The following is a 19,623-nucleotide window of genomic DNA, read 5'->3' as shown; positions in this document are numbered from 1 at the left end:
GAGGGGAGGTGTCCTGTTCTGTGGTTAGATACACTAGTTTTTTTGTTTTGTTTTTTTCCAGCGTGACTTTACAGAATTTATATACCTAGAGGGGAATCAGGTGGAGAAACCATTAGATATGCTAATTGTTTGAAGAGTAGTTAAACAGAATTTCTGTGAGTCACAATGGTTCTTCAGTACAAAGTCAAAACAGAAAAATCTTCTCTCAGAAGTGAAAGGGTTTGAATGGAGCAAACAGTACAGTCTTACAAGTTCCACAATAAAGGGTTGCAGCCACACTGAAATTACTAGTGTATGCTGCACACTAACATATAGTGTAAAGGCCAGTATGATTTGTCTTGCTGCTTGGTGATACTGTGCATGTTTATGTTTGCAATATGCAGTTTTATCTGCTAATGCTGAGTACAGTGTGACGGTACAGTGCATTCGGTGCAGTGTTGGTGCACTGACTGGCCTGAGATAGTATACTATCTAGCTCTTCTTAGAATGGTGCTGTTGTCAATGATATATAATCTAGCACTTGTTGGAAAGGGTGCTTGCTGTTTTCAATAGTATATTATTTAGCATTCAGAAGGGTGCTAATTTCAATTGTACACAAGTAATAGAAAAACAAGACACAATGTACTGAATAACCCATTAAAACCAGAGATCATTTGTAAATGAGAATTATGTTTCTCAAAGGCTGAATAAATAAAATATACACTTGAAGACACTGAAAAATACTTTAAATCAAACCTTTTGTCATATCATTTTAATTTCTTTTAGTACTTCTAAAATGTAATTTATGTATATTACATTTACATAAAATTTACAGTGATCATAAGACCACAATGAAGAGCACCATATGTAAAGAGCTGTTTTGTTTCTAGGAAAATGCAGCATTCTGCTCTTTGCAGTGGCACCAATGGTTATTTATGTTTTATGTAAATTATTGATACCTCATAACTTCAATGCGGAAGCTACAGTAAGATACATTGGACCGTATTTTCAAACCAGTTACACTTCAGTCTTTATTTTCTTTGTAACTTAGAAAATAAAGAACCAAAAAAAGTGCAGCTTCTAGTAACCAGACAAACGGGGGATGTAAGCAGTATGGTTAGTTGATTTTCACTCATAAGCACTCAAATTGTTTGTTTCTTAGTTTTGATACATTAACATGGTGCTTTCTCCTTTCAAAAAACTGCAGTGCTTGTAGCAAACTAAACAGTCCCACACATTCTGCATGACATGCACATCTATTCACTATATACTGTAGGTCTGTAATGTGTGGTTCTGACAGGAATTACCTAGGAAGTGCATTGTAACAGTATTCCCAGAAGACACCCACTACCCAGGAATCTCTGTTAGAGGGCACTATCTAATTGTATGGTATTTGACTTTTCTGATGAATTAAAAAAAAAAAGGTAATGTTGCTTTTCTATCCCAACTCTGCAATGGACCATTTCTGCTGTAGTTGACTGTTTCTGTTAAGTGCACACCTTTTGTCTACAGTCCGGTAACCAGGGTTCTACTGCTTAAGTAATATAATATATTTATGTGATAACAACAATGTGTGAAAATAATACTATTGCAATTACACTTAGTTTTTCAGAACTAACAGGCTGATGGATATACATCTTGTAACCATAACTAAACTCCCACCTGAGTCTTAAAGAGACACCATCTTATTATTAATGAACTTACAGAAATATACTACAAACAAACAGCTATATATAATCTACCTCTTTGTGCTCTCATCTGTACTGTATTACCAGCTTCCACAATAATGGTACAATTTGTGCATTACCTTCTTTATTATATCAAGAAACTGTCGTGCAATTTTTCATAAGGAAATATACAGTGAGTCAGCAAGAAACTATGCATGTAGCTTATTGTTTTATCGGAGCTTCTGTGAGGTACAAACAGACTGAACATTTGCTTTTGTTAATATACAGTATATGAGTGATTTGGGAATTCAAAGAAACTACACTTCACAAGTCATTGAATTAAGGTTCCATCTGTTTTTGATCCATTGGAGTAAGATTTGATCCCAGGTGGGCATATTCTGAGGCTTGAATATGTAATGTCCAGTATAACCTACAGAACATTACCCTACTGTTTGTCTAAGTGAACTAGCCCGACGATTCAATTGTAATTATGGCACAGATATCCTTACAGAATGCTTAATAAAGTTTGCTTTCTAAAAAAAAAAAGGTTTGTGTACAGTAGACTAAACTAATAATGTAAGATGGGCCGAATGGCCTCCTCTCGTTTGTAAACTTTCTTATGTTCTAATGTAGACAACAGAAACCAATTCATTATTTTTATTGAGGTATGTACAGAATATAGAAGACTCGGGACACTTATTTTAAATCAAAGCATACCAATGAGAACTGTTTAAAAATCTAAGGTACATGGGCACGTTTGTAGAACACTGTGCTTGTGTTGATTTTCTATCATTTTGAGTATTATGTTTTCCAAAGAAAATTAAACATGTTGGTATCTGTACATACAGTATATCTTATTTAAAAAAATACCTAATTACTGTCTACCAATGTATTATTTTATATGGCCTACCAAAAAATGGAAAACCTGTGCAGGTTTGTGGTGCTGGGGATGGGATATGGGTTTCTGTAGATACACTGTATGCTGTTTGATTTAAGGACTTGTCAAAACACATGAACAAAACTGTTTTTTTATTTATTATAACCGAAGGTAATAGACATTTGAAAAATATATACGTTTACATAATACTGGAGAAATGCGCATGAGAATGATTAAATGCTATTTTGGCTAATATGCATAACAATTAATCATTTAGGATTTGTATACAGGGTGAGTCATAATTCACACAACATTGTCAGAGAATCACGAAAACTGGAGGGTACACAGAGGATGATATGCAAAGGAGAAATGTCCATGAGAGACACCGTTTGACCATCACAGGGTTCTTCAACACTTAAGTAGACTAGAAAACAATCAAAACAGCAGTGTTGCAAGAATTATGAAACTATATTTAACAAATATATGCCAAGACTTAAAAACTTATTTTGCATCTTTGACTGCAGCAATTGATTTTACTGTCACACTACGTAGACCAAAAGTAATTTAGGCGGTCACTGAGATTTCAGAAGGATATCTAAATAACTAACACAATGCATCTAAATTCTACTGACCCATGTACAACATTTTCTTGCTAGCCATTAAATAAAACTACAAATATAGTACTGTAGGTTACAGTATTGAAACCTTGACCTGATAGAAAATTAGTTAAAAAGTAAAGAAACTTGTATTTGATAACATAACCCCTTAGTATGCGAATTTGTACTACAAATTCATTGCAGTAATTGTCTTTGCTGTCTGAAACAGTGTTTATTAACTTCATGTCATACTTTTTTAAACCAGCTCTCCATTAGAAACAAGCAGATAGCTTTAGTTAAGTTTGAGACTATGCTTGATTGGTTCTCTTTAACTAGTAAAAACCATCATCCCAATCTGACAACTGCGTACGCTAAAACATTAGTTTCCTGTATTTTAAAATATTGCCAGTAGTTTTCAAAAAAAAGGCTGGATAAGAAGAATGTGGGACAGAGTCCCATTTATCAAACATCTCTTATTTTAAGCACCATGCCAGCTCGTTCCCATGTTCACTGCAGTGTCATGGAACTGGAAAAGCAGTGAAAAGACCATTCACATCATATGCTGAATTGTAAAAGCATTTAAGGACATGCATGGTTCAGGCTGATCAAGACTGAAGATTAACATTTAAATTGATGGAGCAGCAGGTTAAGATGAGCCCTGTCGTTTTTGATTCTGTACTCGGAGTATCTCAAGCTGTTCACTGTAGTGATTGTGGCACGAAATAAGAGTCTGATTCTCTTCAGCCAGCTCCCTGAACTCCCTTTCCAGTCGAGCAGCATCCAGGTTCTCCTTTTCATCATCATCCAGCTCAGCCATCAGCTTTTTCCTAAAGGAAACAATAAAAACATCAGAATGCACAATACTTACAAAAACAAATACTTATATCAGAGTAAAGCATAGTGTATCCTAAAATATATATAGCCTAAATTAATGTTTACAAACTGTTTTTTGTGACATCAAGAGATACTGACCCAATCATAAGCACATACAGTACCCAGTACAGAAACACCACTCTCCTGACTATAAAATACAATATTGTTGAATATTAGTAGAAACTAAATTCTGTTGTTCTCTATATCATGAAAAAGCTTTCTAAGCCAAGCAGAAATCACATACAATGAAGTTTAAAGGAGTGATACACAAGGCTTATCTCTGTTCTCAGTGCTTTTTTGTGTAATAATATTTTTTGAAAGCACGAAAAAATATATGTAAAATGCAAAACTAAAATAAACAAACTCAGTAGTTTAAAGTCTCTGAAGCATCTTCAAGTTTTTCCTAATTTTTAAAACAGAATCATGGATATTTTGCTTTTAATATATATATATATATATATATATATATATATATATATATATATATATATATATATATATAATTAGTAATTATTGTTAACCTTGGTTATCACTCCTTTAAGATTGTAAAAGTCTGAAAGATGTAAATGTCTAGAGGAAAGCTCCCTTGCAAAACATACCATAAAAAGATTTACCTTTGGACTTTAAAACCCATTTACACTTATATTGTATAATAACATGGCACAAGATACTGCCTGTTGCACGTTTTAATAGCGATGAAAAATGTATCCTAAAAGGCTTAGGACACTGTCAGTTGTTCCTGCTCATTGCAGACACAGCTTCCAAATATGGGAATAAATTATTTCAGTTTACAACATTAAAGAACACTTTCTGCTAACAGTATGTCACATGGGTATACAATTGAATTTTCACTGGAGATTTGTTATGATGTCATTGCAGTGTGCATGTGCAGTCTCTCAGTGTATGTTTCTCAGTTTAAATGCAAAGTCATGATGTATCTAGTATTTCTGGACTTCATGTCACATATACTCATGCATATCTTAGTAATACACCAGCAAGTAAGTGGGAAGTATATATTATGTCTATATCTAAAAACCTCTTGCATTAAATTGGAGAAAGTGTAACTAATAGTTCTGCATATGAATGCAATATCTAGCATATGCTTTCTTAGGCTTTTGTTAAGCATATGGAATTCCTGACTGACATGTATGCTGCAATATATATATATAAAAAAAAAACTGCATTATCTTCCTGTTGCAATTTAGTTTCAGTTATGATGGGAAATACAGCAGATCTTACAGACTTTGATAGAGGCAGGTACAGATTTAGCATGTTATCTATGTTTTGAAATATACTTTACCAGCATTATAGTTTACAGTGCCTTCACTGTGCTTTATTACACTTTGCTATGCTTTTACTATTTACATTACCATTTGAAACCTTTTATAAGGACAAACTGTTTCAAATCTTGTGAAACAGTTCAATTATCAAAAAAAGGTTGTTTTTCAATTTTTTGCCAGGAATCTGCACATGTTGCATAAGGTGCATCAGGCAGAGTTTGTAAAATGTGCTAAACTGTGTGCTTAGTTACAAACACCTAACAAGAACAGGAGCTTTGTTTGGCAAGGGTGTGCTCTGTTACTCATGTTTACTCGTGTTGCATTAATAAAGGCTCTTGCAATCCATGGCTGCTGAAATCACACAGGAAATGTGTAGTTTACACATATTTATTCTTCTAAAAACTTTTGTTCTTTTGTTGACTTATAAAAACAAAATAATAAATACTGTAAACAGGAAATATCTGTGGTAACTTCATTTTGTGGATGTCTCACTGCAGACATATTTACAGAAACAAACAAAACTATAACCACTGTTTATTAACTGAATTGAGTAAGTATGTTCATTTTGTGGCATCTCAATTTTGCAGAGTTATTGAATATTTCTTGCCAGCAAACATTTCATGTTTTTCTATTTGCCAAGAAGCTAATATGATTATCTGCAAAACTTTTTTACACTCACGATAAGTGTTAAACCACAAAGAGAACACTTCACTGTTAATATTCAATGTGTGCTGAACATCTGGATGTAGGCTACAATGAAACAAGCTTTTAAGTCCAGAGTATAATATACAACTGTGAGAACATTATCACATAAGATACTGTACTCTTTTACTTTTCTTATCAAAGTGGCTATTGTGGTGTGGTACTTTATCTACAAGCCACGTACAGTATCCATTGTTTTTGTACACAGACTGTCATCACACAGGGGTGACACTTTTTAAGGCAGATCTCCCATTCTATGCATTTTGAAAAGGCAAAAGCCCTAGTACAGTGGTAACGTAACTACTTTTTAAAGCCATATAAAAAGTCCTGCTTTGTTTTAATAAAGGCAATTTTAATACAGATCATGTATGCTGTTGATTGTTTCCTAATGTACACTAAATGTATTTATAAAAAAAATTCACATTTTGGATAATTAAAGCATTGATTCTCTGTGTATAAAAAATCATGAAACATTTGAGGTCATAAATATATTTAGAGTACATGAGAAAAAACATGCACTACTCTGTAGCCTATACTGTTGTCCATTTTTTAATATGTATTTTTAAAAAATAATAAAAAAGAGAGCGTTTTGAACTCAGAGCTATGGTTCTATATAGTATTGATGTTACCACTATACCAAAGCTGTTGTCTTTTCATAACCTCATATAATGGGAGATCTGCTTTGAAGGAAGATATGTTTCTATAATCAGTGTCACCCCTGTGTGTGTGATGTCATAGTCTATATGCACATCAAATCTGCCCCAGGGGTGTACATGGTGGCTATCCAACCATCATTCTTAATTTTAAGGAGCTTGTGTCAAGTCAGTGAAGTTTAATTCAATGTTGTTGCGTTTTTTTTAATGTGTGAATATCATTCCTGATAAGACAACTGCTTTGTTAACCTTGGCTGTTATCAGAGCATGCAGAATTGTATAAGACAGACATGAATCAGCAAGCTCCAAGTCCTGGTTAAAACTAATAGCAAAACAAAATGGGGAGATTTACTGTTTGTTTTCACACACTGACACTACTCCATAATAACAGACCATGATACTATCCAGCAATGTAACTAAACAACAATGTAAATATAATTCTTACTGGTATGTGGTTTTAGTTTTTTAATGTGCACGCCGTCCACTCCCAACAGGAAGTGTGACAAGCAATATGCATTGTGTCTGTGGTGTTTTCCTGTCCAAACATTGAAATTAATGATTTGATTTGTATTTCTTTTTTATTTTGCAATGGTTACAGGCTATTTCTAAGTGCCAGTAAAGGTTCAGATGACAGTAGTTTGTTAACGTCAGGAACAGTACGTGCAGTGACAATGCATACTCCTGCTTTGTCATCCCAACCCCTGAAGATTATCTGCATCAGTTGCATCAGTTTTGCATTCTCATTGTGCTAATGTCCTGTTTATTTGTCTGTTTCCGCTGAATGAAGGACTAATTAGAGCTGATCTGAGAGTTAGCTTTGTTTTGTTCTCCCACGTCTTATAGGAATGGCCACCACAATAAATCTTGTAATTCTACAGTTGAAAACAATGGTTGAGACCTAATTTCAAGTTTTCTAATACAACTATATTTCAAGTATTTCCACTTTAATTGCAACTGTATTGTTGCATTTTTTATTTGTCTGACATTACATGGTTCAACATGATATGATATATATACCGATATGATAGAGATTATCTAGTTTCATGGCATATGTGTACATAAATGTAGAGTTTTTTTAATTAAATAAAAACAAAACAATCACTAGATTTTTCTTTTTATAAAGAAGTTGCTTGACAAACCCCCACTCCCCTTATGCAAGGACTCAACCACAAATTCAATGAGTCATATTATTAGGAAGAATAACAAACATCATCATAAGAATCTTACTACTTTGACTGCGCATCCTATGGTTAGTATTAGTTGTTGTGGTAAAATTAAAGGTTTTTTACTCAATTTCAATGATCAATTACGAATTTGATTATTTGTCTCACCGTACACACCTGTGCTGCTTACTGTCTTTGGTAGTGCTATATTGTAGGAGGCTGTAATGTAATTACTTACTTTCGTTCTTCCAGTAAAGCCATTTCTTTTTTAACGTCACAGAATTCTTTGGCCATTTTGCAGTGGTCCTTGAAGACTTGCACAGATTCCATGGAAGCATGACATGGAGGCAATGGCTAAATAAAATATAAAATAAATGCTGTGTGTGTGTAGAGATAAGAAAACATGTTTAGAAGCAGTTGCACAACAATATCTTGCAAGGGTGTGAAACGGCTTGTGAGGTTATCTGTGTCATCATTACTTGCCATTTAAATAGTTTCTGACTCTTTATTCAAGATATCCTAGCACATAACAGGCATGTCTGGCATTCTATACAGAACAGTTAAACTACCAATATTAGGGCAGGGTTTGATAATTTAGCACTACTTTCAAAACAGTTTAGCACCAATTAAAAAAAAAAAAAAATGCACCCCTGTACTGCTTTCGTGCAGATTTCTTAAAACTGGGTTTACAAGGACTTTTTAGGCCATGTTGAAGGACCGCAAGTGCAGCTTGCCTTGTTTGGCAACCAAAAAAATGTAATACAAAAAAAAGAGGGACACAAAACAAAAACCCAGACATAGCATTACACAAATACCAAAAAAAAAAAAATACCAATAATTTATAAGAATGCTTTGCACTATTCGTGCATTATTTGTTGAACATTTACGGTATATTGATATGCATATTATGCATATACATATATAATATATACATGGTTTCCCACAGAAGGTTAGCTTCAGCAATTCTGATCCTTATGTAGAGTACATTGGAGAGGCGGTTGCACTCGTTTACCAAGGGGTCATGTGTGACAGCATAAAAGGGGATGGAGAATCGTAATCTGTTCCTCTGCATTGGTTTTGAGTGTATAAACCCAGAAGGACTGTGAGAGACCCCATAACCACTGTTTCAGTATCGTGAGTGTTTTCTTTGTTTGTCTTTGTGTAATTCGTCTTGTTTGTGAATCACTAGACGGTTAACACGATTCTGTTCCGGCTTAGTGTTGTTCCAGCACTAAGCCGGAACAGCACTGCACCACTGTCACAAAATAAACTATCATCCACCAATAGCACTACTGCACGCACCCAGGACTGGTGACCTTGTTGGTATTATTGTGGGACGGATACGTATTGTTTATTGTTTGGGTCTGCAAGCCCGTTATTGCTTACCCCGTGCAGTACACATCGCTGTGTATTGCCGGTGGATTATTGTTACTGGTCACCAGACCTGGATAAAAATAAAGCGCACTTTCCAAACTGGATTGCAAAGCTCTGTTTAATTACCACACTGCATCACTCCTGCACCTGTTTCCACTCAGCCACTTTGCCACACGTGGTGTCAGACATGGGACATGGATCGTCACGCATTGGCGGAGCTGCTGGAGGCTCTGGACAGTAGACGGGAGACAGAAGAGAGAAGGAGGGAGGAACGCTACACTGCGCTCATTGAACGGGTAGGGCTGGCACTTTCCACAACACCAGCCCCTCTACAGGAACACCAGCAATGTCGGCACCGAAGGCTCGGGCGATGAAGATGTTGCCGGAGGATGACCCAGAGGCGTACCTGGTCGCGCTTGAGCGGCTGGCTATCACCTCCGCCTCAACATTACGGCAGAGACTCACCAGGTACAGTTCAGGGAGTACCGAAGATCCCCGGAGACACGCCCCAGAGTGGTTGCGGAGTGGTTGTGTGACCACATGGTACACTGGCTGACCCCCTGAGAAGAAAACTAACCTGCAAATGGGGGAGGTGGTGGTTGTGGATCAATTCTGCCATGTGGTCACAACCCCGACACCCTGGAAGACGCCATTGAACTGGCCGAGGATTTTGAGGACTTCCTAGTCTCCGTCCAGAACGGGACACTGTCGGTTCCCACCCTTCGGAGCAGCCGAGCCCCTCCTCTCTCTCCTCCACCACCATCATCAGCCCCGGGACCCAGACCTCTGAGACCGCCAACCCCAATGGGCCCCTTTGCCTCCCCTTCATGGAGACGAAGGTTGGCCCCCAGCTGGGGTAGAGGTGCTGCCCCTGCCCTGTTGCCATACCAGCAATGGGACAGATATCTAACCACTGCCCTCTCTGTCCCCCCAACTTGTTTTAGGTGTAACCAACCGGGACATCTGGCCAGGTCATGCCCCGCTGCCATGGAGTGTGACGTGGCCGCGTGTAATTGGGCACCTGAGATAGGTAAGCGCGGGAAAAATGGTCGGGAGGGGCCTTGTATGATTGATGTGGTTTTAGGAAATGTGAAAACCCATGCATTAGTGGACACAGGGTGTGAGCAAACCTTGATTAGAACAGCTCTCTTGGGCAGTGTGTCGTGGCGGCCATGAGGTCAGGTGGCCATCTCCTGTATCCAAGGAGACACGGCAGCATACCCCACATTAAAAGTCTACTTATCGGTAGAACCGATAAAACGTCACCTGGTAGTAGGGGTGGCAGAAAGGTTGCCACACCCAGTTATTCTGGGCCGAGACAGGCCAAAATTTAAAGAATTAACACTAGAGCCGGCGGATTTTCGAACTACCTACAACCGCCACTCAGGTCACTGTGACGCATACATTTTTAAAATGCTTCGTTATGAAAATTAAAGACATACTATTGGATACAACTGAAAAGTTTTATTCATGAACATCATATCTAACATTTGAATTGCAGAAACACCATATTTAAATGGAAAATTAAACAAAGGCTTTATTTTTAAAATGAAACGCATATGGGAAAGATAGATTCAGCTGAGTGTTCCTTCAGCTCCACTCTGAGCGGTGGGATATGCGACAAATATAATGAGTTCTGGTTGTCAATCTCCCTCTCGACCTGTGAGGGTACTAAGGGAAAGGCTTTGGACAGGTTGTCCTGACAGTTCATTCCCTGGGTCGGGAAGTCAGTCAGCCTGGAAAAAGACGAGACTCCGGTGCGGGAACATATTGACCTGGAAGGTAAACGAGGTAGCAGCTGCAGGCAATAGAGTCAGCTGAAATCATTTACCAAGGGGTCATGCATAACCGCATAAAAGGGGCCGGAGAATTGTAAATCTTGTCCTTCGCTTTTTGGTTTCGAAATAAACCCGGAAGGACCCGTGCACTGTGTATTGAGCGTATCGTGAGTGTTTGTTTTGTTTGTTTTGTCTATAATTGTTACTTGTATGTTTATAGACGGCTAACACGTTCCGGAGCTGTCGCTAAGAGCCAGCACTGAACCCGGAACAGCACTGCACTATTTGTCACTCTTTAAACTGTATCACCCACCACGAGCACTACAGCACGCACCCAGGACTGGTGACCGTGGTTGTATATTGTGGGAGAGATTCTGTGTTTATTGTTTAGGGCTGCAATCCCTGTTACTATTCTCCGTGTTTTACGCATCGCTGTGTATAACCAGAGATTATTATTTGGTCACCAGACCTGGATTTATTTTTCCATACCAGATTACAAATCTCTGTCTGTTTATTTCTGCACTGCATCACCTCTGCACCTGTACATAATCAGCAACCACTTTGCCACAGTAACCCATTCCATACCCTCACCACTCTCTGGCCCATATTCATAAAACTTACGGTCTCTTTATCATGCCAGTAACAGTGTTTAACATGGACAGTATTTCATCGGGTGATGCATAAACGGCATTTACCGTCAAAAAACATCACTCATCGTGATGTTAGAAAAACGTGCCCTTAGAGACCAATTTTCTCATTAATATATTATTTGTCTGATTCATAAATCTGTATTGTGCTGTTAATTGACCCTTACTGGCAGCATAACACGGGCTCAGACCAAAAAAAAAATATGTTTAATTATCCAATAATTACATATTTAAGTATTTTGTTATTTGCATCGCATAGGCTGTGTGGTCCAGAGGTTTCAAAAAGGGCTTGTAACCAGGAGGTCCCTGGTTCAAATCCCAGCTCTCACTATGTAACCCTGAGCAAGTCACTTAACCTCCTTGCGCTCTGTCTTTCGGGTGAGACGTTGTAAGTGACCCTTGCTATACAGCAGTGGTTTTCAACCCCAGTCCTTGTGGACCCCATGTGTCTTCTGATTTTCATTCAAACTGAGCTCTCAATTACTTAACTAAACCCTTAATTGAACTAGTAATTAGCTTAATTAGGCCTTTTTAATTGTTTTCAGCTCTTAAACAGTTGGAGATTTCAATTTAACTATAACATTTGATAAATAACTTCAAATCTGCAACTTTTTAGGAGCTGAGAACAATTAAAAGGTCTAATTAAGTTAATTATTAGTTCAATTAAGTACAGAAAAATAGACAAACTCTTCTGCAAGTCAGCCTCTGACACAAGTTGAACCACAGACGACTGAATCATACCCTGCATCGATTCTGCAAGACAAAAATTAAGTATTCCCAGTTCGACTAAAATAAATTTGTGGGAATGTAATAAATGTATAAGCAGAGAGAGAGAGAGAGAGAGAGAGAGAGAGGATAACAAGGTGTCGCTGTACTGAATAAACCAGGGACCAGGGGCAGGGTAATAGCTGATGGAAAAAATGTAAGTCAGACAGAGTGAAAATAATTGAAGCAATCTACTTAATTGAAATTTGTGCTAGAATAAATATAGAATGAATAAGAACAAATATAATGGAGTGTTAAGTTTAGGTGCCATGGATTCTAATTAAGGGATATATAATTAAACAGATTGCTAAAGAATTGATTATGATTTCTGAATATCCTATTAATTTGAATTTACTGAGTTTGTATTTTGATTAAAAAAATAAATAAATAAAAAAAATGGTACATGTCTACAGACACTGTAAACATGTACCTTTCATTCCTATGTCTCCCTGTAGGAAGTGTGAAGGGGCACAAGTAGCAAGCATCAAGTCTGATTGACCAAATTAGCAGTCCAGATACTAGCCATGCTCTGTCAGTGCAGCATTTTGTACATGACCTGCGAATGAGACTATAGAGACACTGAAACTAGGCATTAAACTAGCCTCAATGGAAATGTTTATTTTTAACATTTCTGCTGTTCCTCATATAAAAGCAGAAATGAGGTCCAAAAAAACATGGAGGAATTGCCAACGTCCTACATTTTCCATTTGTTGTAATAAATGCTTTTACTGAGTGTCTGAACTGGGATCCTCTTATGTGTGTTGTTGTGCAATAACTATAGGTTAATATACACACTTGTAATTTTGAATTCAGTACTGAGAATTACCAGCACTGTTGTCATTGTACAAATTGGTTCAAATGAAGAAATAGGTGATTTCAGTGTTGCATGTATCATGAGACAGCCTAGTGGGCACTGTGTTGCTTACCCAGTGTTGACATGGAATATAATAAGGAAGGCTGGAAAACCTTGTTTTTGAAATATTATTGCATCACCTTGCATGAAATGACTTTAAACACCAGTGCTGATGTATTTTTATGTTGGGGCTGTGAATTCACCAATTAAAAAACAGTAAAAATTGTTAGTGTCATTATACTGTATTTTAAAATTATTATAAATTAAAACGTATTATATTCTGAAAACAAATTCCACAGCATATTATAAATGATTTAAAGTGTCAATACATTTCAAAGTCACCAGAATACATAGTGCATAAATAGGCTTGTTTGATTTTAATGAAATCATTTTTTTTTTTAGTTAAGTTAAATATTGAACTAGTGACAGGATCTGTATATGACCTGACCCCAAGCAGGCTATCCTAAAGTTAATATTTTTGGTACAGTACAGTACTTTACACCTGAAAAGGCCCTTGCCCACCACATGGAAGCTATTTGCCCAGGGCTTCTTAAACTCGGTCCTGGGGACCCCCTGTGTCTGCTGGTTTTCATTCCAACTGAGCTCTCAGTTACTTAACTATACAGTTAATTGAACTGATAATTTGTTTAATTACACCTTTTTACTTGTTTTCAGCTCTTAAACAGTTGCAGATTTAAAAAGTTAGCTATAACATTTTATAAGTAAATTGAACTCTGCAACTGTTTAAGAGCTGAAAACAAGTAAAAATGTCTAATTAAACAAATGATCAGTTCAATTAAGGGTTTAGTTAAGTGATTGAGAGCTTAGTAGGAATGAAAACCAGCAGACGCAGGGGGCCCCCAGGTGAACCCCTGTATTAGCCCATTGTGACTGCAACTGACTTGCAACCAGGAGATCAAGCTTTAGCAAGCAACTTAATATGGACCAATTATAACAGTTGTCTTAACCAATCCATTTTTCTTTGTGTTTCACATTGTATATCATTTTCTGTTTCAATCATTACATCCTTACATGCCATGGGGGCAGAGCGCTGCAGAAGAACAGGTTACTGAAGACATTTGAGGGCCCTTAAACTTCTGAGGTTTAAAATCCCTTTATTACTACATCCAGTCAAATAAGAGCTCATTTAACACCTGCAAGCCCTCTGTCTGCTCTGTTTATAGATCCTTGGCCATAAAACCACAACGTGAAGCCAAATGAAAACCATTTTTCAATCTCAGCTGACATTATGCTTTGAAGCCAAACTCCTTTTGTGTGGCATATGTAGTATTCGCCATAACAAGTAGTTACCATTCACTGAAGTTTCATGTTAATAAACAGTCAAATATACTACAAGGAAATATAACCATATATAAAATAACAAGATAACAGAACATTTTACATAGCTGGCTTTTTAGGTCTAAATAGTTATATAAAAGGTTCATCAACATTTCTTTTTTCTGATAAGAAAAAAAAATGGTCTCAATTCTACCTGTAATTGCTGGTCAAGGTCTGGAAATGCCAATGGAAATGAGTTGTCAGGTTCGTTCAACTCTGAAAAAATAAATTCACTTTAAAACCAGATTCATTATGAATGCATAAAAATAATAATCTCTTGTGTTATTATTTTTCCTACAGTGGATGCAATGGAGCAAATTACCAATTTTTACAAATCTATTTACCTTATTAATGACTGTATTAACACACAGCACTTTGCTCATGGTTTGCATACATAACCATTAAACCCACATGTTTGTCAATGCTGTATGTGTTTGTGTTTACCATGCAAACCTGAAAAAATGTTTGTTAAGATAATGTTAAGTTTGTGACACAAACCCACAATACTGGGTTTTACATTACAGCAATCTTAACTGAGACATGTTCTATCTAGGCATAGATAAGGAGAGTGTGGAGTCTCCCCCGGTAGCCGCATGTGTAATAGTCAGCTTTAAATCAGTGATTTATGTACAGTATGTAATGTATAGACCACATGCAAAACTTAATCTTTTTCAAATTTCCCCAATATCTTTAAAAACATGGACAAAATAAACATATTTCTTGATTCAGATACAGCTGTGAGGCCTGTACTGTAATTCACTTGTGAATATAGGCAGTGTTTTCCCTTGACTCTGTCAGGGAAGCAGAGTGCTCCACTTGCTGTTTTCTATGATGACCATGCCAAGCACAGCTGATAGCCTTTCACACTAAAAAGTTGAGCAAAGTGACAAAAAAAAAAACCTTATGTTCAAGAGACTACAGCAGTGAAGATCCCGTTTGTGACTTTCTGCTATAACTAAAGTTTGTACCAAGCATTTTTTTATTAACAACAGAGAGCTGCTGGAAGTAGCCCTGGCAAGCTTCTTTGACCAAATAGGAAAAAATAAGCATAAAGTATGAGGGGTTTAGAGGCCTCTTCATTCAGTGGTTTAAAAAAAATGTATGACATGATTTATTCAAGTTTCAAATTATTGCCAAAAATGATAGTGCTTTATGGTTTAGTTGTTTAAGCAAGATTTAAAGAAAAAAATACTAAAAGCTGCTACAAATAAAACAAATATGTAGCCCTTTGCAATAAATAAATAAATAAATAAATAAAGCCATTTGCTAAGTACATAAATATATATTTTTTTCATCCTTTACTCTTCTTCTCTTCATGTTCGTCATCGGATAGCTGATTGCTTTTAAGTTTTGTCCCTTAGCAATAAGATGCAATTCATTGTACATTAGCCTTAAGTAGCATCTATCATGGGTACCTACTAAGGACAAAAAAGTCACTTTTGTACCCTAAAATGTATTAAACTAGCATAACTGTATTATTGCTACAGGCTACCTACAGCACCAAGCTTTAGCGACCACCTATAGAGTTGAAGTACAATCTCTTAAACCTAATTGAGCAAGATTTGTTTTAGAGGTTCATGGGACAGGAGCAAGGGCTACGAGGAGTAAGCCCTGGGACTTGAAATAAGAATTCTGTAATTGTGACTTTAGAAAGATGACATGCTTTGCCCTTGGCTCGTGGAGAGCCGCCCTCACGGAGATGAGAGCGAACCGATCGGCCTCTAAAGCTGGGAATCAGGTGTTACTTCCCCCAAGGGGAAAATGAAAAGAAGGATAGTGGATACATTTAAGACTAGAAGTCAGCCCGACTAACAAGGAACGCCTACGCTTCGTGAGATCAGTGCGGCCAGACCTCCAAGACAGATCCACGTGGGGCAATAGGAATTCTGAAAGAGAAGGAAATGAACATGCAAAGAAGGGACCAGAGAGGAACACTGGCATAGATGAAAGCAAGTTGTTAGTAAAGAATACAGGGTTTCCCCCTGGATCAGGGAGAGCCGCCCTCTCGGAGATGAGACAGAATTGATCGACCTACAAGGCTGGGAGCATGTATGCTGCCCCCAGGGGGAACCTGGAATGATAGAGAGACTGTTACGACAGATTTGGACGGGGGTCCCCTCTGGCTCTTGGAGAACCTTCTTGGAGGTTGAGGCCAGCTCGGCTGGGCCTGTTGGGAAGTGAACATCACTTGCCCCCAAAAGAGGACCCCCGGCTCCCTGCATCTGTGCCACCAAATGTAAAAAAAGGACGGGTTAGTAAAGAAACCTAGGTTAATTAGTGACAATCAATATTGGAGAAGTTTTTATTTTATTTTATTGTTTTATTATATAATTAAGGACTAATCTCACCGCTCAGCGGAAAGGAACCCCCACCCCTTGTGGGAGGAACCTCTGGTGGTCCACCGGGCAATATTCTGTTTGGCTGAATAGATAGAGTGACCGATATCTGATAAGGTGCTGGTTAACGTTTACTTTGGCTGCAGTGTTTTCTGTGCCTATACAAAGGAATGGAGGGATAGATTTGAGTTCCCAGGGAGAGCAGCAGCTTGTCTTTTACATGAATGAGGAACAATAGAATGACTTCCTGGTTGAAGGGAGAAGAGGATACCTGATTTTGCTTGCAGAAGGGAGTGAAGGAGGACCAGCCAGTTGCTTAAGAGAAGCAGGAGGATGGAGTGAGGGCAACAGCCATACAATCTTGTGCGAAACAAGGAGATTGCAAAGGGAAGAATTTAATTGAATATCAGATTACTGAATAGAGGAACAGACAGGGGGAAAAGATGAGCTGAGGGAACCAGGTCTGATCGGGAGATCTGTAGGCGAGAAAGAGAAATCGGCAGCGTTAGTTACACCTGGAAGGTGACAGGCTTGCAAGAGGAAATTATTGGTAACAGAAATCCAGACGAGTCGACGGAGGCAATGCACAAGAGAGGAGAAGGTTATTCCGACAAAATCGAGGGGGTTGAACGCCAACTGTAGAAAAGGGCATGGGCATCCGGAGGGGAGGGCAAGAATTTACTGAAAAAAAAAATTATAGATGAGTAGTTAGATGAGTGGTACCCTACCAGGACCAGGCAAATAAGTTAATTTAACTACGCAGTAGTACAGAAGAGTCATCTATTTGGGTGATGATGTTTTTTTTAAGCTATTGGAAAGCCCACGAAGCTGATCAAAAAGATACCAAGCTGGCTGTCCTGCTCAAAGGCGGGGCAGACTGTCCTGAGATTCTTGTGCAGGACCTTTTTTTTTCCAGTGGCGGGAAATAACTTGTGTGTTCAGTAGTGTAGACTACAGAGACAGAAAGGCAGTGGAACAGTAGAAGGACCAGAAATATACTCATACCTAGATGCCCCGCAGCTGTCTTTCGGATGGCTGTATTCAAAACACTGTAAATCGTATAACGAAAGGAGAAACAGTCGGATGTAATTAGTTTTTTATTTTATTGAGTACGTCACAAACATCTGAACAACTGAAGCATATCTATATCATCTATCTATATAGATATAGATTTTTTTTTAAATCTAAACAAGAAAAAGTAAATAAACATCTGAACAGACATCGGTTTACAACATACCTATTTATAAAACTGAAACGATAGCGATACATTTTTTACTTTTCAACAGCAATCGGTTTATTATCAGATGAGCAAAAGCAACTGAACAACGTAGATAAATAAACTTAGAAAAAAAACATTACATAAGCGCACAGCACAAGAAGTTATAAAAAAAAAGTCTAATTTATTTTTCTTGACAAAAGGGTATTCCTTTACCTTTTATTATTTATTTCTTAGCAGACGCCCTTATCCAGGGTGACTTACAATTGTTACAAGATATCACATTATACAGATATACACATTATACAGAGATATTGTATTTTTACATACAATTACCCATTTATACAGTTGGGTTTTTACTGGAGCAATCTAGATAAACTATCTTGCTCAAGGGTACAGCAGCAGTGTCCCCCACCTGGGATTGAACCCACAACCCTCCGGTCAAGAGTCCAGAGCCCTAAGCAGGCTGTTCACAATCAACACAGATAATGCGATTCTCCACGTCGCCTTTCTGCACAGGGAACAGCTGTCCAATGTTTTATTTTTATTGCACTTGCCAACCTGGCATTGGCGTCTCTTTCAGCTCTCAGTGAGGTTGCCAGTTTCAGCTGTGGGTACACGCTTGGCAGTCTCCCTCTGTGCTAACTGTAAAATATATTCTCTCCTTGGTAAATTCTTCTCTGTGCATTCTTTGTAAAGTACCCAGGAGTTGATGGCTGCTAGGTCCAATACATTGTAAAACACCTGAACAGACCACCGTCGGGAGCCAGCTTTCACGGAATACTTCCATGTCATCTGATCCAAAACATCAACTCCATATTTTGTCGCGTTGTAAAACTCCACAGTCTCTGGTATTTATTTTCACTAGTCCTGATGCTAATTGACTGCGCAGCTGGCAAGCAGGCGTCAGCCTTCAAAAGGCTGATAGAATACCGTTCTGTATAATGAAAATACAATTGTTTTCTGTGTGGCCGTCAATGTGACTGCTCCCGGGGCTTTTAGGTATAATGGGCAAGATGAGTCATACAGCTTGGACAGCGCCAGTTCGCATCCGGGCTGTGCAAAGAGGCCAAACTTTGCTGGGGACTCCTAAAGCGGCGTCACATTGGCTCTAACGCTCCCGGTGTGGGTGGATAGGAAACTGGTAGCGACTGCTTCTCCTCATCATGCAACAGCGAACCCTACTGGCCAGACACAGAGCACGTTCAGAGTGCATAAAAAGCAGGGCTGATCTCTGTTCTCTGGGATCGGTAGCTGTAAAAGCAATTCTGGCTTTAGGCTTGTGAGATGAGAGGACGCTCACACGCCCTCAGAACATCTGTGCTGTGTGGGGACTCGCTGTGGTGAGGAGAAAAACAGTTGGGCATTTCAAATTGGGGGAAAATACATTAAAGAAATATATATATATATATATATATATATATATATATATATATATATATATATATATATAATTCACCAAAATCTGTAAGAACCTGGCTCTTGGGAGAGGGGGAGACCCCTAGTGGCAGAAACCAATAACTGCT

The 19,623-nt window shown here is 37.9% G+C and overlaps 1 protein-coding gene across 3 annotated transcripts in view; it reads right to left on the bottom strand.

Moving 5' to 3' along the window:
* Positions 1-2,658: 2,658 nt before the first annotated feature.
* Positions 2,659-19,623, bottom strand: part of LOC117406423 (MAP3K7 C-terminal-like protein) — a 30,940-nt gene continuing 13,975 nt past the window's right edge. For 2 of the 3 annotated variants that reach the window (XM_059028706.1, XM_059028707.1), the window contains exons 4-6: positions 14,700-14,761; positions 8,029-8,144; positions 2,659-3,946 (exon numbers count right to left, since the gene is read on the bottom strand). In XM_059028706.1, coding sequence (XP_058884689.1) covers positions 3,766-3,946; positions 8,029-8,144; positions 14,700-14,761 — 359 coding nt within the window. In that variant the 3' untranslated portion in view covers positions 2,659-3,765. The remainder of the gene's footprint in view (positions 3,947-8,028; positions 8,145-14,699; positions 14,762-19,623) is intronic. The other variant, XM_059028708.1, reaches the window with a different exon arrangement.

The sequence above is a fragment of the Acipenser ruthenus genome, chromosome 8 (genome assembly GCF_902713425.1).
Source record: "Acipenser ruthenus chromosome 8, fAciRut3.2 maternal haplotype, whole genome shotgun sequence".
NCBI lineage: Eukaryota > Metazoa > Chordata > Actinopteri > Acipenseriformes > Acipenseridae > Acipenser > Acipenser ruthenus.
This window is presented reverse-complemented; position numbering and strand designations above follow the sequence as displayed.